Source organism: Salvelinus namaycush, chromosome 14 (genome assembly GCF_016432855.1).
Source record: "Salvelinus namaycush isolate Seneca chromosome 14, SaNama_1.0, whole genome shotgun sequence".
Taxonomy (NCBI): Eukaryota; Metazoa; Chordata; class Actinopteri; order Salmoniformes; family Salmonidae; genus Salvelinus; species Salvelinus namaycush.
In genome coordinates this window covers 10,485,414-10,503,918 of record NC_052320.1, presented here as the reverse complement: position 1 = coordinate 10,503,918, position 18,505 = coordinate 10,485,414, and the positions used below count along the sequence as shown (strand labels likewise).

At 42.4% G+C, this 18,505-nt stretch overlaps 1 protein-coding gene across 1 annotated transcript; it reads left to right on the top strand.

Moving 5' to 3' along the window:
- The first annotated feature begins 417 nt into the window (after nt 1–417).
- On the top strand, nt 418–16,768 carry LOC120059120 (sentrin-specific protease 1-like). Its single transcript, XM_039007932.1, has 13 exons — nt 418–606; nt 849–999; nt 1,251–1,369; nt 6,906–7,186; nt 7,419–7,482; nt 7,586–7,615; nt 7,791–7,875; nt 8,098–8,241; nt 8,690–8,821; nt 14,194–14,397; nt 14,613–14,777; nt 14,889–14,984; nt 15,561–16,768. Exons 1-13 carry the CDS (start codon nt 434–436, stop codon nt 15,621–15,623), a joined length of 1,707 nt encoding a protein of 568 aa, XP_038863860.1. The 5' UTR covers nt 418–433; the 3' UTR covers nt 15,624–16,768.
- Nucleotides 16,769–18,505: the final 1,737 nt, after the last annotated feature.

The window sequence follows — 18,505 nt, the reverse complement described above, 5'->3', positions numbered from 1 at the left end:
GCCCATAATTTGCAAAGCATCTCGGAATAGGGTGTGCTGATCTTGGATTGGCTTTGACTTTTAAATCATAATAATTACGAGGGGGGACCTGATCCTAGATCAGCACTCCTTCTCTTAAGATACTTTTTTAATATGGGCCTAGTAGTAGATTTCTACGCATTCATTACTCCAGTTTATTGAACATTAATATCCTGTGTTTTTATGGTGGTGTTTTCAGGTCCTCGAGGTGAGGAACTCTACTCCTCTGGATGGGACGGTTGTTGCTCCCTCAACTCTGAATTGGAAAAGCTCTAAATCAGGCAAGACTATTGTACATTTTCTAAACTCTATTCTAAGAATGTCTTTGCCGGCTGGAAATGTCGCTATGGAAATGGAACAGTTGTTTGACACTCTTTCCTCCTTCACTGCAGAGTCCTTTAGAATTGAGAAGTCGATGATGGGATCGACGGTCTGCAGACGGCAAGTTTGCATGGCTATTACACATCGTGAAGCACCCAAAACAAATGGGCACTCTGTCAGTCAGCCTCCTTCCTCCAGCAGCACCTCTAAGCCATGTCCCTCTCCCCACCTGGGAAGGACCCACTTCAGAACACCTACATCAAATAGGTAGGCTCATATTGTCAATAGATATAGGCCTTCATTTCTCACTGATGAAAAAAGTAATTCTGCTATTAATTAATCAAGCATTGTACAGGTGCTTGAAAACCTCAAATTAGATTGATTTTGAACCGTACCATTTCAAGGTTGTGAAAGTGTTTGATTTTCAAAAAGTGCTTTTTTTTCTGTGTGTGATAGTGCTCCATTCACAATAATCTAATTTAATTCTCTGTATCTCCGTCTGTCCGCAGGCGGTTTACCTCAGCAGGGTTAGGTACAGGAAGTAGCTCGATCACCAGCATGAATGAGAAGACCTTCCCTATCCGCGTGGTGCAGAGTCCTTCACACGGCAGCTCCTCTTACCGCCTCCTCAGAGCAAGGGCTCGCTGCACTGCACAAGAGGTCAGTTACCACCTACCAGTATTTTTATGGATCCCACTCGCTGCACCGTTTGCTGAACTTTTGATATTGGGCTGTTTTGGATGAACTTTGTTATATTACTATTATTCTGCTTTGTCAGCCAAGATAAACCTGGATAGATACAATATAATAACTTTCCCCCAGAGGGAAGTTTGGTTAAGATGTAATGTTGCATCTTTTCCATATAAAAGCCTCATTTATAATATAGTGTTGGGTCCTCTGGGTGTCTCCAGTCTGTCCGTGAGGAGGAGAAGGAGGTGTACAGACAGCTACTGGCCATGGTCTCAGGTGGACAGTCCTCCTCGTGTCACAACGGCAGCTCCCATGGCTTTCCGCGCTCACACAGAGACTTGTGAGTACAACAACCACAAAGCCAATACTACAGTCCTCTCACTTCCCCAGTCTACACAGACAATTCAAATCCAATGTTTATTGGTCACCTATACAATTTTTTAACAGATGTTGTGGGTGTAGTGAAATGCTTGTGTTCCTAGCTCCAACGGTGCAGTAATATCTAACAACTCACAACGATATACAAATCTAAAAGTAAAATAATATAATTAATAAATGTATAAATATTTGGACGAGCAATGTCGAAGTGGCATATTCTAAAATACAGTAGAAATAGAATACAGTATATACATATGAGATGAGTAAAGCAGTATGTGATGAGTAAAGCATTATTAAAGTGGCCAGTGATTCCATGTATATGTGGCACCAGCCTCTAAGGTGCAGGGTTGAGTAACTGGGTGGTAGCCAGCTAGTGATGGCTATTTAACAATCTGAGGCCTTGAGATAGATGCTGTTTTTCAGTCTCTCAGTCCCAGCTTTGATGCACCTGTACTTTGTTCAAATATTTTGTTATTGAACACACACAAGAATGGTGTATAGGTATAAAAGACAAGTATGCAATTCTTATCTCAACATGAAAGAGTGGACAGAAACAACAAGACCCAGAGTCCTGGGTACAAAACAAATAATACAAGACATACAGAACAAGGACAGGTAGAAAGAAAGAGGCTAGATGTCACCCCCCCCCCAACTGCTCGGGTGCCGGGGCAAGCACATGCTGCCCAAAGGTAGATTAAAATATTACAATTGAGAGTGCGTTATAATGTACAAATTCACAGCGCTGACTGGTCCAAGTAAGAGAGGAAAGGCTGCCAGATTTGATCAAATGTTGATCATTTATTGTTCAGAATATATCTAATTCTTTCTAAGTGTACAGTGTTTGCCAATTAGCTGAGTCATAATTTGGTAGAGGTCAAGATTTTAAAAAAATTGCCGAAATGAGACTGTAAGAAATGAGTTGTTTTTGGGGGTTGGTTATTCCGTTTAGGGAATCAGACACTACGAGGATTATCAGAAGCGGGTCTGGGTCAATTGAAGTCTCCAGAACTTCAGAGAGGATCCTAAAAATTCCACACCAATAACCATACAAGCTTGAGCATTGGGCAAAGCAGTGGAGTAGTGTACCCTGCGCAGCCTGACATGTATCACACATAGGGGATGTATCAGGAAATATCCTATGCAGTTTTGTAATAGTGTAATCTGTGTAATAGCTTGAATTGTATGAGACGATGTCTGGAGTTAATGGAACAGGTGTGGATATACTCCAAGCTATCTTCCCAGTCTGCCACAGAAATGTAAGTCCCTTGTTCTTCCTCCCATTTTGCCTTAATGGCATCTGTAGAAGGTGTGCTAACAGATTGAAGAGCGTGATATAGACGAGATGTCAGTTTGTCTGAGGTGGGGCATATTTTTATGCGTCCGTCAAACATGGAAGGTTTAGCATTCCCAAATGTTGGGAGGTGTTTTCTAACATAGTCTCTAATTTGTAGGTATCTGAATAAGTTACTTCTGGTAAGATTCTAAGTTTCCTTCAGCAACTGAAAGGAGGCAAAGGTCCCTTCTATATATAGTTCCTCTATGGTATTCATCCCTAGCTCTCCCCGTCGCTCAAAGGTGTTATCAAGGTTAGCGGTGGCAAAGGAGGGATTCCTCGCAACAGGGAGCATGAATGATATTGGTCTAAGATCAAAGTGGACTTTAATTTGCTTACAGATTCGGACTGCTATGTATAATAGGATTGTTACTATAACGACATCTCCAGATTGACAGGTGACAAAATCACAGCGCCAATAGAGAAGGGGTGACGCTCCGTACTAAGCCAGCTGGATGACGGAAGGATACACCTGTACTGACCTCACCTTCTGGATGGTAGCGATGTGAACAGACAGTGGCTCCGGTGGTTGTTGTCCTTGATGATCTTTTTGGCCTTTCTGTGACATCGGGTGGTGTAGGTGTCCTGGAGGGCAGGTAGTTTGCCCCCGGTAATGCATTGGCCCAACTGGAGAGCCATTACGGTTGTGGGCAGAGCAGTTGCCGTACCAGGCGGTGATACAGCCCAACAGGATGCTCTTGATTGTGCATCTGTAAAAGTTTGAGTGTTTTTGGTGACGAGCTAAATTTCTTCAGCCTCCTGAGGTTGAAGAGGTGCTGTTGCGCCTTCTTCACCATGCTGTCTGTGTGGGTGGACCATTTCAGTTTGTCTGTGATGTGTACGCCGAGGAACTTAACTTTCCACCTTCTCCACTACTGTCCTGTCGATGTGGATAGGGGGGTGCTCCCGCTGCTCTTTCCTGAAGTTCACTATCATGTCCTTTGTTTAGTTGACGCTGAGTGTGAGATTATTTTCCTGACACCACACTCCAAGGGCCCTCACCTCCTCCCTGTAGGCCGTCTCGTCGTTGTTGGTAATCAAGCCTACCACTGTAGTAGAGGTCGGCCGATTATGATTTTTCAATGCCGATACCGATTATTGGAGGACAAAAACCCCGATACCGATTAATCGGCCGATTTTTATAATAAAAAAAAAAGTTAAATATATATATATCATACACACACACACATTTTTTAAATAATGACAATTGCAACAATACTGAATGAACAATGAACACTTTTATTTTAACTTAATATAATACATAAATACACACACGGCTCTGAAGTGACAATGATACTGAAGAGTCTGCTTAGGAGACAAATACTCTCAACTGTTTGAATAAAAATAGAGTTTAAGTTACCTGTGATGAATGTTGAAAACAAAAACTTTAATTTCTATATGCAGGAAATCCTATTTTAATAATGGGCATGGTAAGAATTGACAACGAAAGTGCGAGTCATAATTCCCATGACACCTTTTAGCAAAATCTGAAAAGCGGTTCCTTCATTTATTCCATAGGATATTTTTAGATTCACTTAAAATGAGGTCTGTGTTTCGTGTAGGCTTACATCACCGTGCCAATTTTATAACTGTGTAGATATCCATAGGACAAGGTAACTCTGATCAATATTGGCTAAATATAAGCGAAGATAAAAAAAATTGTAGAGTGGATTTATGAAAATATGTTGACAAACGTTACCTTATCCTAGTGAGATATACACGGTATCAAAACGTCGAGGCGGTTTAAGCCTGCACGAAACACAGACCTTATTTGAAGTAGATCAAGACATTCTCTATGGAAGACATGAACGGTAAAATAACGAAGGAACCCCTTTCAAATTCAGCCGCAAGTTATTACAGGAATTATAACGCGTTGACTATTTCTCTCTAAACCATATACCTTTGACTAATCCGGAAACTATCACCTCGAAAACAAAACGTTTATTCCGTTCCGTATTTTATCTAACGGGTGGCATCCATGAGTCTAAATATTCCTGTTACATTGCACAACCTTCAATGTTGTCATAATTACGTAAAGTTCTGGCAAATTAGTTCGCAAAGAGCCAGGCGGCCCAAACTGTTGCATATACTCTGACTCTGCATGCAATGAACGCAAGAGAAATGACACAATTTCACCTGGTTAATATTGTCTGCTAACCTGGATTTCTTTTAGCTAAATATGCAGGTTTAAAAATATATACTTGTGTATTGATTTTAAGAAAGGCATTGATGTTTATGGTTAAGTACACATTGGAGCAATGACAGTCATTGATTGATTGTTTTTTATAAGATAAGTTTAATGCTAGCTAGCAACTTACCTTAGCTTACTGCATTCGCTAACAGGCAGGCTCCTCGTGGAGTGCAATGTAATCAGGTGTTAGAGCATTGGACTAGTTAACTGCAAGATTGGATCTCCCGAGCTGACAAGGTTAAAAATCTGAGGCAGAACGTTCCTAGGCCGCAATTGAAAATAAGAATGTGTTCTTAACTGACTTGCCTAGTTAAATAAAGATTAAATAAAGGTGTAAAACAAATACCGATTTCCGATTGTTATGAAAACTTGAAATCGGCCATTCCGATTAATCGGTTGACCTCTACACTGTAGTGTCGTCTGCAAACTTGATGATTGAGTTGGAGGCGTGCATGGCCATGCAGTCATGGGTAAACAGGGAGTACAGGAGAGGGCTGAGAACGCACCCTGCTATGGCCTGCTATGGTTGTCTGCAAACTTGATGATTTGAGTTGGGGTGTGTGTGGCCACGCAGTCGTGGGTGAACAGGGAGTACAGGAGGGGGCTGAGTATGCACCCTTGTGGGGCCCCAGTGTTGAGGATCAGCGAAGTGGAGATGTTGTTTCCTACCTTTAACACCTGGGGGGGGACCTGTCAAGAAGTCCAGGACCCAGTTGCACAGGGCGGGGTTCAGACCCAGGGCCCCGAGCTTGATGATGAGCTTGAAGGGTACTATGGTGTTGAAGGCTGAGCTGTAGTGAATGAACAGCATTCTTACATAGGTATTCCTCTTGTCCAGATGGGATAGGGCAGTGTGATGGCGATTGCATAGTCTTGTGGATATATTGGGGCGGTAAGCAAATTTTAAGTGGGTCTAGGGTGTAAGGTAGGGTAAAGGTGATTTGATCCTTAACTAGCCTCTCAAAGCACTTCATGATGACAGAAGTGAGTGCTATGGGGCGATAGTCAGTTAGTTCAGTTATATTGGCTTTCTTGGGTACAGGAACAATGGTGGACATCTTGAAGCAAGTGGGGACAGCAGACTGGTATAGGGAGAGATTGAATAGGTCCGTAAACACACCAGCCTGCTGGTCTGCGCATGCTCTGAGGACGCGGCTAGCAATACCGTCTGGGCCGGCAACCTTGCGAGGGTTAAAACGCTTAACTGTCTTACTCACGTCAGCCACGGAGAACAAGCGTCCACAGTCCTCTGGGGCTCTTGTTCTCCGGGCCGCGTCAATGGTGTTGTGTTATGCTCAAAGTGGGTGAGGAAGGTGTTTAGCTTGTCTGGGAGCAAGACATTGGTGTCCGTGACATGGCTGGTTTTCCCTTTGTAGTCTGTGATTGTCTATAGACCCTGCCACATGTCTTGTGACTGAACTGTTGAATTGCGACTCCACTTTGTCTCTGTACTGAAGTTTTGCCTCTTTGTTTGCCATTGTTTGTATTCAACCATATTCCCAGTCAACTTGCCAAGGTTAAATGAGGTGGTTCGAGCTTCCAGTTTTGCGCGAATGCTGCCATCTATCGACTGTTTCTGGTTTGGGCAGGTTTTAATAGTCCCAGTGGGATCAACTTCCTGATGAACTCTGTCACCGTGTCCGTGTATACATCAATGTTATTATCCAAGGCTACCCGGAACGTATCCCAGTCCGCGTGATCAAAACAATCTTGAAGCATGGATTCCGATTGGTCAGACCAGCGTTGAATAGACCTTAGCATGGTTATTTCCTGTTTGAGTTTCTTTAGTCATGCTCAATGACATGTACTGGCAAGTTGATGCAAGTGCACATGTTTTCTACTTCTCCTTGGGGTTTATAATCCTACATTTAGTCCATACATTTTTGTGTACTGGTGCTCCATTCTAGTATTCTCCTCCCCTTTCCCTTAGTTCTGACCTGCGTCCGTCTCTCGCCCTCACTCACTCACTCTCAGCACCAGCTTCCTGAATACCAACAGACGTCTGCTCCAGTGTTCGTCCCCTGCCGGGTCAGGAGATGCCTCACGAGGCCCCAGTGGACCCCCAAGCCCCCGTCCAGAGTCCAGCCAGGGGTACAGCAACGTCCTCAGCCCAGGGGAGGGCTCTTCCAGTGGGGCAGGGAACCAGCCATGGGCCTCTGACTCAGACCTCAGCCCCAGGGGACCAGAGCCAGTACAATCTGCCCCTTCCCCAGTTACCATACTGGACACCTCTTCTCAGGACTCACAATCATCAGGTAATGCATGAGACAATAATTTTTCAATGCCTCCAAGGTGATTCAATTCAATTGATATAAACTTAATTCATTCCTTTCAATTGCTCGTAGGGAATGAATAACGTTTATTGAATTGATGGTTGGATGCTGTAGAACCAATTAGTGTTATGCGTCATGTTTCCATTAAAGCCTACCTGTTTGTCTCTCCTCACCATCATGCAGTTGTGGTCACCTCTTGTCTTCTTCTGTACAGCTCATGATGGGGACTCCGTAATCATTGTGAAAGAGCAGAAGGGCAAAAAGCCGAACAGTTCAAGGTAAGCATTTTGAATAGGTTGTTTTTGGTTCTGTTGTGGGTGTTTTGTTATGTGCTTTGTTGTCCCCATCTAACCTGGTTACTTTCTATCTTTGTCTCTGCAGCTTCCAAGCTGAGCTCTGGATCAAAGAATTGTAAGTCCCCTGATTCCTTACATTCATGATTGGTACTGTTTTTGTTTCTTGGTAGATCCATAGTTAGCTGTATATTGCCATGTGCATACTAGATGCTACGCAGAAATAAAAATTAAACCTTCTTACACATTACAGAAGTCCTTTCCTCGAGTCAATTTGTGTGTCTGTTTCCCAGGACTAGCATGTACGACTTCCGTGCCCGGGAGAGACGGAGGCAGATAGAGGGGCAGGAGGCCCTAGCTGCTCAGCTGCTGCGACAGGTACTTTCTCTGTCCTCCTCATTGGTGTGATGTCAGCCGTCATTTCAATACATAGTCCTACACATACCGCAGGTCCACATAAATAAGTTCTTCCTCTAGGCTTTATTCATCATTGCATAAAAATATGAAATGAGATGCTCTTTTACCACTCTGAAATAAACATTCCCCTCTGCGGCGGTAGCTCTTAACCTAACCCTCTTCTGCTGTGGTCTGGTGGTCCAGCGTATAACAGATGACAGCCAGCTGGGCCACAGGGCTGTGGAGCTGCATGTTAGAGTCCCTCTGGAGAAGGAGGTTCCTCTGGCTCCCTTCATAGAGGAACCCAAACCCACAGAGGAGAAACCAGAGTTCCCCGAGCTCACTGAGGTACATTCACTGTCTTTTAGTTTTATCTATTGTGAGAAAAAGCATTGCCAGTAAAATGCGTTATTGTTAAGTACATTGAGGTGTTTTAAATGCAGTTTAAATAAATCAAATTGATTTGATCACTGTGCGCATCAGGAATGTATATAATAATAATAGATTGGATTTATATAGCACTTTTTATTTAATTTAACTAGGCAAGTCAGTTAAGAACAAATTCTTATTTACAATGATGTTCAAACCCGGACGACACTGGGCCAATTGATACAGCCTGGATACTGGTACTCAAAGCTCTTTACATAGCAGGGGAAAACTCACCTCATCCACCACAGTGTCCATTTCTGTGCCAGAACGCTCACCACACATCAGCTATCAGGTGGAGAGGTGAGGAGTGATATATGCCATTTAGCCTTTAGCTGGGCCGTCTTGTTTGTGTGTCCGTGCCATCCAGGATATGGAGGGGGAGGTGGGCCGGGCGCTGACGGTAGGCAGCCAGGACGAGGTGCTGAGTGAAGGCTTCAGACTCACCATCACACGCAAAGACCTCCAGACCCTCAGCCACCTCAACTGGCTCAACGATGAGGTGAGAGCTCATCACGCTGTTTCTGTTTGTCATGCTGCTGCCTGCTCATTTTTCTGTGCCTAATCTGAGTTGTTTTTATTTAGTGTGGGTGTGAGTGACAACTGAGTGTACTGGACAGGTGTCTATAGTGTACTGGACAGGTGTCTATAGTGTACTGGACAGGTGTCTATAGTGTACTGGACAGGTGTCTATAGTGTACTGGACAGGTGTCTATAGTGTACTGGACAGGTGTCTATAGTAGAGGATCGACCGATTTCTGATTTTTCAACTCCGATACCGATTTTTGAAGGACTAAAAAAAGCCAATACCGATTAATCTGCCAATTTTAGTTTTTTGTGTATGTATGCATACAGTTGAAGTCGGAAGTTTACATACACCTTAGCCAAATACATTTAAACTCAGTTTTTCACAATTTCTGACATTTAATCCTGGTAAAAATTCCCTGTCTTAGGTCAGTTAGGATCACCACTTGATTTTAAGAATGTGAAATGTCAGAATAATAGCAGAGAATGGTTTATTTCAGCTTTTATTTCTTTCATCACATCCCCAGTGGGTCAGAAGTTTACATACACTCAATTAGTATTTGGTAGCATTGCCGTTAAATTGTTTAACTTCTTATGGGCAGGTGGGATGGTAGCATACCACCTGGCCAACATCCGGTGAAATTGCAGAGCGCGAAATTCAAAATACCAAATTCAAATATTTAACATTCTTGAAAATATGTGTTATACATCAAAATAAAGCTTAACTTCTTGTTAATCCAGCCGCTGTGTCAGATTTCAAAAAGGCTTTATGGAGAAAGCAAACCATGCGATTATCTGAGGACATCGCCCACATACAAACACATGAAAATCATATTTCAACCAGGCAGGTGCGCCACAAAAGTCAGAAATAGCGATATAATTCATGCCTTACCTTTGAAGATCTTCTTCTGTTGGCACTCCAAAATGTCCCAGAAACATCACAAATGGTCATTTTAGTTCGATAATGTCCTTCTTTATACCCAAAATGTCAATTTATTTGGTGCGTTTGATTCAGAAATACACCGGTTTCAACTCACCCAACATGCCTACAAAGTATCTAATAAGTTACCTGTAAACTTGGTCCAAACATTTCAAACAACATTCCTAATCCAACCTCAGGTACCCTAAAACGTAAATAATCGATAAAATTGAAGACGGAATAAACTGTTTCCAATACCGGATAAAAACAGCGTGAAGCGTGCTCCAGTTGACGTGCATCAAAACAGTAGAGTCCACCTGGAGTGACACTTACAATGAATAGCACTACTTCTTAATTTCTCAAGAAAAACATCGAACAATTTCTAAAGACTGTTGACATCTAGTGGAAGCCATAGGAACTCGAACCAGGTTCCTAATAATAAGGGTATCCCATAGAAACAAATGGGGGGAAAAATCCCCTGGATGGATTGTCCTCGGGGTTTCGCCTGCCATATCAGTTCTGTTATACTCACAGACATTATTTTAACAGTTTTAGAAACTTTAGAGTGTTTTCTATCCAAATCTACCAATTATATGCATATCCTCATCCGGAGGTGAAAATACTGCCCCCTACCCAAGAGATTAACTTGGGTCAAATGTTTCGGAAGCCTTCCACAATAATTTGGGTGAATTTTGGCCCGTTCCTCCTGACAGAGCTGGTGTAACTGAGTCAGGTTTGTAGGCCTCCTTGCTCGCACATGCTTTTTCAGTTCTGCCCACAAATTTTCTATGGGATTGAGGTCAGGGCTTTGTGATGGCCACTCCAATACCTTGACTTTGTTGTCCTTAAGCCATTTTGCCACAACTTTGGACATATGCTAGGGGGTCATTGTCCATTTGGAAGACCCATTTGCGACCAAGCTTTAACTTCCTGACTGATGTCTTGATGTTGCTTCAATATATCCACATAATTTCTCCCTCATGATGCCATCTATTTTGTGAAGTGCACCAGTCCCTCCTGCAGCAAAGCACCCCACAACATTCTGCTGCCACGGTTGGGATGGTGTTTTTCAGCTTGAAAGCCCCCCCCTTTTTCCTCCAAACCTCACAATGGTCATTATGGCCAAACAGTTCTATTTTTGTTTCATCAGACCAGAGGACATTTCTCCAAAAAGTACGATCTTTGTCCCTATGTGCAGTTGCAAACCGTAGTCTGGCTTTTTTATGTTGGTTTTGGAGCAGTGGCTTCATCCTTGCTGAGCGGCATTTCAGGTTATGTCGATATAGGACTTGTTTTACTGTGGATATAGATAATTTTGTACCTGTTTCCTCCAGCATCTTCACAAGGTCCTTTGCTGTTGCTCTGGGATTGATTTGCGCTTTTTGGACCAAAGTACGTTCATCTCTAGGAAACAGAACTCGTCTCCTTCCTGAGCGGTATGATGGCTGAGTGGTCCCATGGTGTTTATGCTTGCGCAGTATTGTTTGTACAGATGAACGTGGTACCTTCAGGTGTTTGGAAATTGCGCCCAAGGATGAACCAGACTTGTGGAGGTCTACAAAATGATTTCTGAGGTCTTGGCTGATTTCTTTTGATTTTCCCATGATGTCAAGCAGAGGCACTGAGTTTGAAGGTAGGCCTTGAAATACAGCCACAGGTACACCTCCAATTGACTCAAATTATGTCAATTCGCCTATCAGAAGCTTTTTTCCAAGCTGTTTAAAGGCACAGTCAACTTAGTGTATGTAAACTTCTGACCCACTGGAATTGTGATACAGTGATTTTATAAGTGAAATAATCTATTTGTAAACAATTGTTGGAAAAATTACTTGTCATGCACAAAGTAGATGTCCTATCCGACTTGCCAAAACTATAGTTTGTTAACAAGAAATCTGTGGAGTGGTTGAAAAACGAGTTTTAATGACTCCAACCTAAGTGTATATAAACTTCCAACTTCAACTGTATGTATGTATGTATGTGTAATAATGACAATTACAACAATACTGAATAAACAATGTACACTTTATTTTAACTTAATATAATACATAAAATCTATTTAGTCTCAAATAAATAATGAAACATGCTCAATTTGGTTTAAATAATGTAAAAACACAGTGTTGGAGAAGAAAGTAAAAGTGCAATATGTGCCATGTAATAAAGCTACCGTTTAAGATCCTTGCTCAGAACATATGAAAGCTGGTGGTTCAATATTCCCAGTTAAGAAGTTTTAGGTTGTAGTTATTATAGGAATTATGACGCGGCGACTATTTCTCTCTCTACCATTTGTATTTCGTATTCCTTTGACTGTTGGATGTTCTAATAGGCACTTTAGTATTGCCAGCCTAATCTCAGGAGTTGATAGGCTTGAAGTCATAAACAGCGCTGTGATCAAGTATTGCTAAGAGCTGCTGGCAAACGAAGTAAAGTTTGAATGAATGTTTACGAGCTTGCTGCTGCCTACCACCGCTCAGTCAGACTGCTCTATCAAATGTCAAATCATAGACTTAATTATAATATAATAAACACAGAAATACGAGCCTTTGGTCATTAATATGGTCAAATCCGGAAACTATCATTTCGAAAACAAAACGTTTATTCTGTCAGTGAAATACAGAATCTTTCCGTATTTTATCAAACGGGTGGCAACCATAAGTCTAAATATTCCTGTTACATTGCACAACCTTCAATGTTATGTCATAATTATGCAAAATTCCTGCAAATTAGTTTGCAACGAGCCAGGTTAAAAAATATATACTTCTGTGTATTGATTTTAAGAAAGGCATTGATGTTTATGGTTAGGTACATTGGTGCAACGACAGTGCTTTTTTTCGCGAATGCGCTTTTGTTAAATCATCACCCCTTTGGCGAAGTAGGCTGTGATTCGATGAAAAATTAACAGGCACCGCATTGATTATATGCAACGCAGGACAAGCTAGTTAACTACACATGGTTGATGATATTACTAGGTTAACTAATGATTATGTGAAGATTGATTGTTTTTTATAAGATACATTTAATGCTAGCTAGCAACTTACATTGGCTCCTTGCTGCACTCGCGTAACAGGTAGTCAGCCTGCCACGCAGTCTCCTCGTGGAATGCAATGTAATCGGCCTCCAAAAATGCCGATTACCGATTTGTTATGAAAACTTGAAATCGGCCCTGATTAATCGGTCTCGTCTGGCTGCTCTACACACTATAATCTCAACCAGTGGGTCGCAAGTGTCTGCGTAAAAATTTTTGTTTTTGTTTTTTATGAAAACGACTTAAACCAGGTAGAAAGTGTGTAGAAATGATAATGAACTTACATTTAAAATATTTGAACCTCCTGATGTATTTAATATTTTCAATATAGAGAGATTAGCAGCACTATGTATGGTGATTTTGTGGTCTCAAGCCAGTGAGTTTAACATACTTCATCAGGTATATGGGCAAAATTGTATTATTGACAATGAAAAAGTTCCCTTGTCATATCATTTATACATTTACTATCAATATAGCATTAAATTGTTTTCCAGATTGTATTTTGGTGATTCTTTTTCGAAATGTGAGTTGGGTCGTGACTGAGAGGACCTGGTTCAATTTGGGTCCCGAGGAAAAACCAGTTGAGAACCACTGCAGTAGTGTACTGGACAGGATATTTACAGTAGTGTACACAGTAGTGTACTGGACAGGATATTTACAGTAGTGTACACAGTAGTGTACTGGACAGGATATTTACAGTAGTGTACACAGTAGTGTACTGGACAGGATATTTACAGTAGTGTACTGGACAGTAGTGTACTGGACAGTAGTGTACACAGTAGTGTACTGGACAGTAGTGTACACAGTAGTGTACTGGACAGGATGTGTACACAGTAGTGTACTGGACAGGATGTGTACACAGTAGTGTACTGGACAGGATATTTACAGTAGTGTACTGGACAGTAGTGTACTGGACAGTAGTGTACACAGTAGTGTACTGGACAGTAGTGTACACAGTAGTGTACTGGACAGGATGTGTACACAGTAGTGTACTGGACAGGATGTGTACACAGTAGTGTACTGGACAGGATGTGTACACAGTAGTGTACTGGACAGGATGTGTACACAGTAGTGTACTGGACAGGATGTGTACACAGTAGTGTACTGGACAGGATGTGTACACAGTAGTGTACTGGACAGGATGTGTACACAGTAGTGTACTGGACAGGATGTGTACACAGTAGTGTACTGGACAGGATGTGTACACAGTAGTGTACTGGACAGGATGTGTACACAGTAGTGTACTGGACAGGATGTGTACACAGTAGTGTACTGGACAGGATGTGTACACAGTAGTGTACTGGACAGGATGTGTACACAGTAGTGTACTGGGGACAGGATGTGTACACAGTAGTGGTCTACCTATGTTGTATTTTCTTCATCCGTTGCCTCTCCTTTTACTCTGCAGGTGATCAACTTCTACATGAACCTGCTGGTGGAGCGCAGTAAGGATCCCAGCCTGCCGACGGTCCACACCTTCAACACCTTCTTCTTCCCCAAGCTACGCAGTGCAGGCTACTCTACCGTACGCCGTTGGACCAAAAAGATGGACATCTTCTCAATGGACGTCATACTGGTGCCTGTCCACCTGGGGGTGCATTGGTGCCTCTCTGTGAGTACTGAACAGCAGCCCTGTTATAACTAACTATTATACTGCAACTCTCCTCCAGTCAGCAATGCCTGATTCCATCTAAAGAGCCGAGCTGTACTGGGCTGGCCTGGAACCTTTCAGGAAAGGACGGTGTCAAAACAAAATATCAGAGCCAGGACAGTGCGGTTCAGTTCGGCCCTGTAGTATGAATCACACTAACATCCTTCTCTTCTCAGGTAGTGGATCTCCGTAAGAAGAGTATCACATACTTTGATTCAATGGGAGGGAACAATGACGAAGCCTGCAGGATACTGCTGCAATACCTGCAGCAGGAAAGCAAGGACAAGAAGGGCAAAGACCTGGATACCGCAGAATGGACTGTGCAGAGCAAGAAACGCCATGTGAGTGTTATGTATCTAACAGGGATCTCTGTCAACTCAACATTCGTTAACACATCACTGACTGATGTTGCCATCTTTTAACATTTATCTCCAAAATATTTCTCCCATTAGGAGATTCCTCAGCAGATGAACGGAAATGACTGTGGAATGTTCACATGTAAATATGCAGAGTACGTCACCAAAGACAAGCCAATCACATTCACACAAGTAAGTACTGTAAAACTTCAATAAATATCCCGGGAGTTTCTGATTCAACCGCCAAGCTGCCCCTGTGTCTGTTGGAGACAGGCTTGTATTGGAGGCCAGTGTTTAATACAGTCTGTGTGCAAAGCCCGGGTCACCCTGTTATGATTCAGTTTTCTGACTCATTTAATGTTCTATCACCAATAGCCCTGTTTGATATTCAGAACACTGGTTGCATATGGAATGCACTGCATCTGTTTCAAACGGGATGAATTGATTAGTATTTTTCACTGGTTACATGGACAGACTTGCGTTTTGACAAGCACGGATCAATAATTTAGCGTGAGGTAGATTCTACTGGAGCAGACTGGCGTAAAGCGGGCACGCATCATTTTACACCCGGCACTTGTAAGAGACTGACGTTTATTTGCTCAAATGTGAAGCGATGGCCGGTCACTATATGAGACTTGTTGGAGAGACTGGGTGTAATGGAAGTGTTACGGTAAGCATGAGCAGTCCTGCCAGTACAGGAAATGTCCTACAATAAATGACTTGACTATGAGTAACTAACTCAATATTTCCCTTCCCTCCAATTGACAGAAACACATGCCCTACTTCAGGAGACGCATGATCTGGGAGGTATTGAATCGGAAACTGTTGTGATGAAATCGTGGAGAGATTTGAACTGATAGCTACAGTTCGCTCAAGGGGAGGTGCCTGCAATGATGATGGTGCCTAAGACGCTGTGGCTGTTAAACTGGAGGAGGATTCAGCTGGTCGACTCCTGGATGGGAAAGAGACTCAGAACAGGGACCTATGACCTTAGTCAGGTGGAGCTCTGAGGTCCCCCCCCACACAAGTCCAATCCAGTGGAGGATCTGACTCTGCCATCTCTAAGGGTTTGCTTATTTGGTCTTGAGCTTGAAAGGAGGAATGGAATAGAAAAGCAAAGCACTACCTCATCTCAGTGTTTTATGTTGTGGTCCACTGTCACAAGTTGGCAAGTCTGGGGTCATTTTCTATCATCCAGCAAAGTTTTTGGTGTTTTCAATAACAAATCATACTCATCAGAACTTCTGTCTAGTGAAGTTGGACCAACCAGTATTTTGTAAACTATTTAAGTACAGCTTAAAGAAAGTTTGGTGTTCTGATCTGACGCAGTGACAATTTTTTATTTATATCTGGACACACACATTTGATTGTTTTGAGCTAAATTGAAAATATGCAACTGATTACGGTATGTGTACCATTACCTCAGAGTATAATTTATAAAGTTGCTATTGTATTGTACTTTTTTATTTTACCTTTATTTAAGAATAAATTCGTATTTACGATGCTGGGCCAAATTGTGCGCCGCCCTATGGGACTCTCAATCACGGCCGGATGTGATACAGCCTGGATTCGAACCAGGGTGTCTAGTGACGACTCTAGCACTGAGATGTAGTGCCTTGTGCCACTCGGGAGCCCCATACTTGAGGTGACACTAATATCTTCATTGGTAATTGGACCCCAAAACAGATAAGCTGCAGTGATGCTTCCTTGATCAAGAGTCCTATAGTTCCAAGACTAAATTGTAACTTGACGTTTAGTCTATTTTGTTTAAATATGCAAAGCAAAAAAAACAGTTTAGGGCTTTTGTCAGGATATTTTCAACATTGTACATAGTTTCTTGGATAATGTATTTAATATACGTTTTGTACCTTTTTGTTCCTCGATCAATCTTTTTTAGAAATAAATCAAGTATTGTGTATATGCCTCTGTTTGGAAAGGTGTATTGTACATACACAAAGTAATAAAAAGCACATGGACAAAAACATTTTTTTATTTAAAAAAAGCACCAAGTTCAAAAACCTCAAACCAAAAAACCTCTTAAAGCTGTGTTTGTCTAGAACAGGACAATTAAGACCTGCTAGTGTGGCACATGAGAAGTGAATAAAAGTACAATCACTAGAACCCACTTCTCTGCAAACCTTCAAATCCTAAATTGCAGCAAGATGTTTCAAGTGGACTCTTCATGTACATCACATGTCACTCATTCCACGGAGGGCAGAGAATCTGCTGGTTTTTCACTCTTCCAACTTGATTGATGAATTAAGGTCACTGATTAGTAAGTAACTCCCCTCACCTGGTTGTCATTTGGAAAGTATTCAGACCCCTACTCTTTTTCCACATTTTATGTTTCAGCCTTATTCTGAAATATATTTTTTCCTTGTTAATCTACACACAATACCCCATAATGACAGATTTTTAGACATTTTTGAAAATGTATTTACAAAAGTATTCAAACCCTTTACTTTGTTAAAGCACCTTTGGCAGCGATTACAGCCTCGAGTCTTCTTGGGTATGACGCTACAAGCTTGGCATACCTGTATGTGGTGAGTTTTTCCCATTCTTTGCAGATCCTCTCAAGCTCTGTAGGGTTGGATGGGGAGCGTTGCTGCACAGCTATTTTCAGGTCTCTCCAGATGTTCAATCGTGTTCAAGTCCGGGCTCTGGCTGGGCCACTCAAGGACATTCAGAGACTTGTCCCAAAGCCACTCCTGCGTTGTCTTGGCTGTGTGCTTAGGGTCGTTGTCCTCTAGGAAGGTGAACATTCGCCCCAGTCGGAGGTTCTGAGCGCTCAGGAGCAGGTTTTTGTCAAGGATCTCTCTGTACTTTGCTCCGTTCATCTTTCCCTCGATCCTGACTAGTCTCCCAGTCCCTGGTGCTGAAAAACATCCCCAAAGCATGATGCTGCCTCCACCCCGCTTCACCATAGAGATGGTGTCAGGTTTCCTCCAGTCGTGAGCCTTTGATCTCTTTGGCCTGAATGCAATCTTGGTTTCATCAGACCAGAGAATCTTGTTTCTCATGGTTAGTCTTTTAGGTGCCTTTTGGCAAACTCCAAGCGGGCTGTCATGTACCTTTTAATGAGGAGTGGCTTCCGTCTGGCCATTCTACTATAAAGGCCTGATTGGTGGAGTGCTGCAGACATGGTTGTCCTTCTGGAAGGTTCTCCCATCTCCACAGAGGAACTCTGGAGCTCTGTCCGAGTCACCATCGGGTTCTTGGTCACCTCCCTGACCAAGGCCCTTCTCCCTCAATTGTTCAGTTTTGCCGGGCGGCCATCTCTAGGAAGAGTCTTGAGGTTTTCAAACTTCTTCCATTTTTAAGAATGATGGAGGCCACTGTGTTCTTTGGGACCTTCAATGCTGCAGAAATGTTTTGGTACCCTTCCCCAGATCTGTGCCTCGACACAATCCTGTCTCGGAGCTCTACAGACAATTCTTTCGACCTCATGTCTTGGTTTTTGCTCTATCATGCACTGTCAACTGTTGGACTTATATAGACAGGTATGTGCCTTTCCAAATCATGTCTAATCAATTGAATTTACCACAGGTGGACTCCAATCCAGTTGTAGAAACATCAAGGATAATCAATGGAAACAATGCACCTGAGCTCAATTTTGAGTCTCATAGCAAAGTGTCTGAATACTTATGTAAATACATTTCTAATACAAATCTGTTTTCACTTTGTCATTATGGGGTATTGTGTGTAGATAAGGA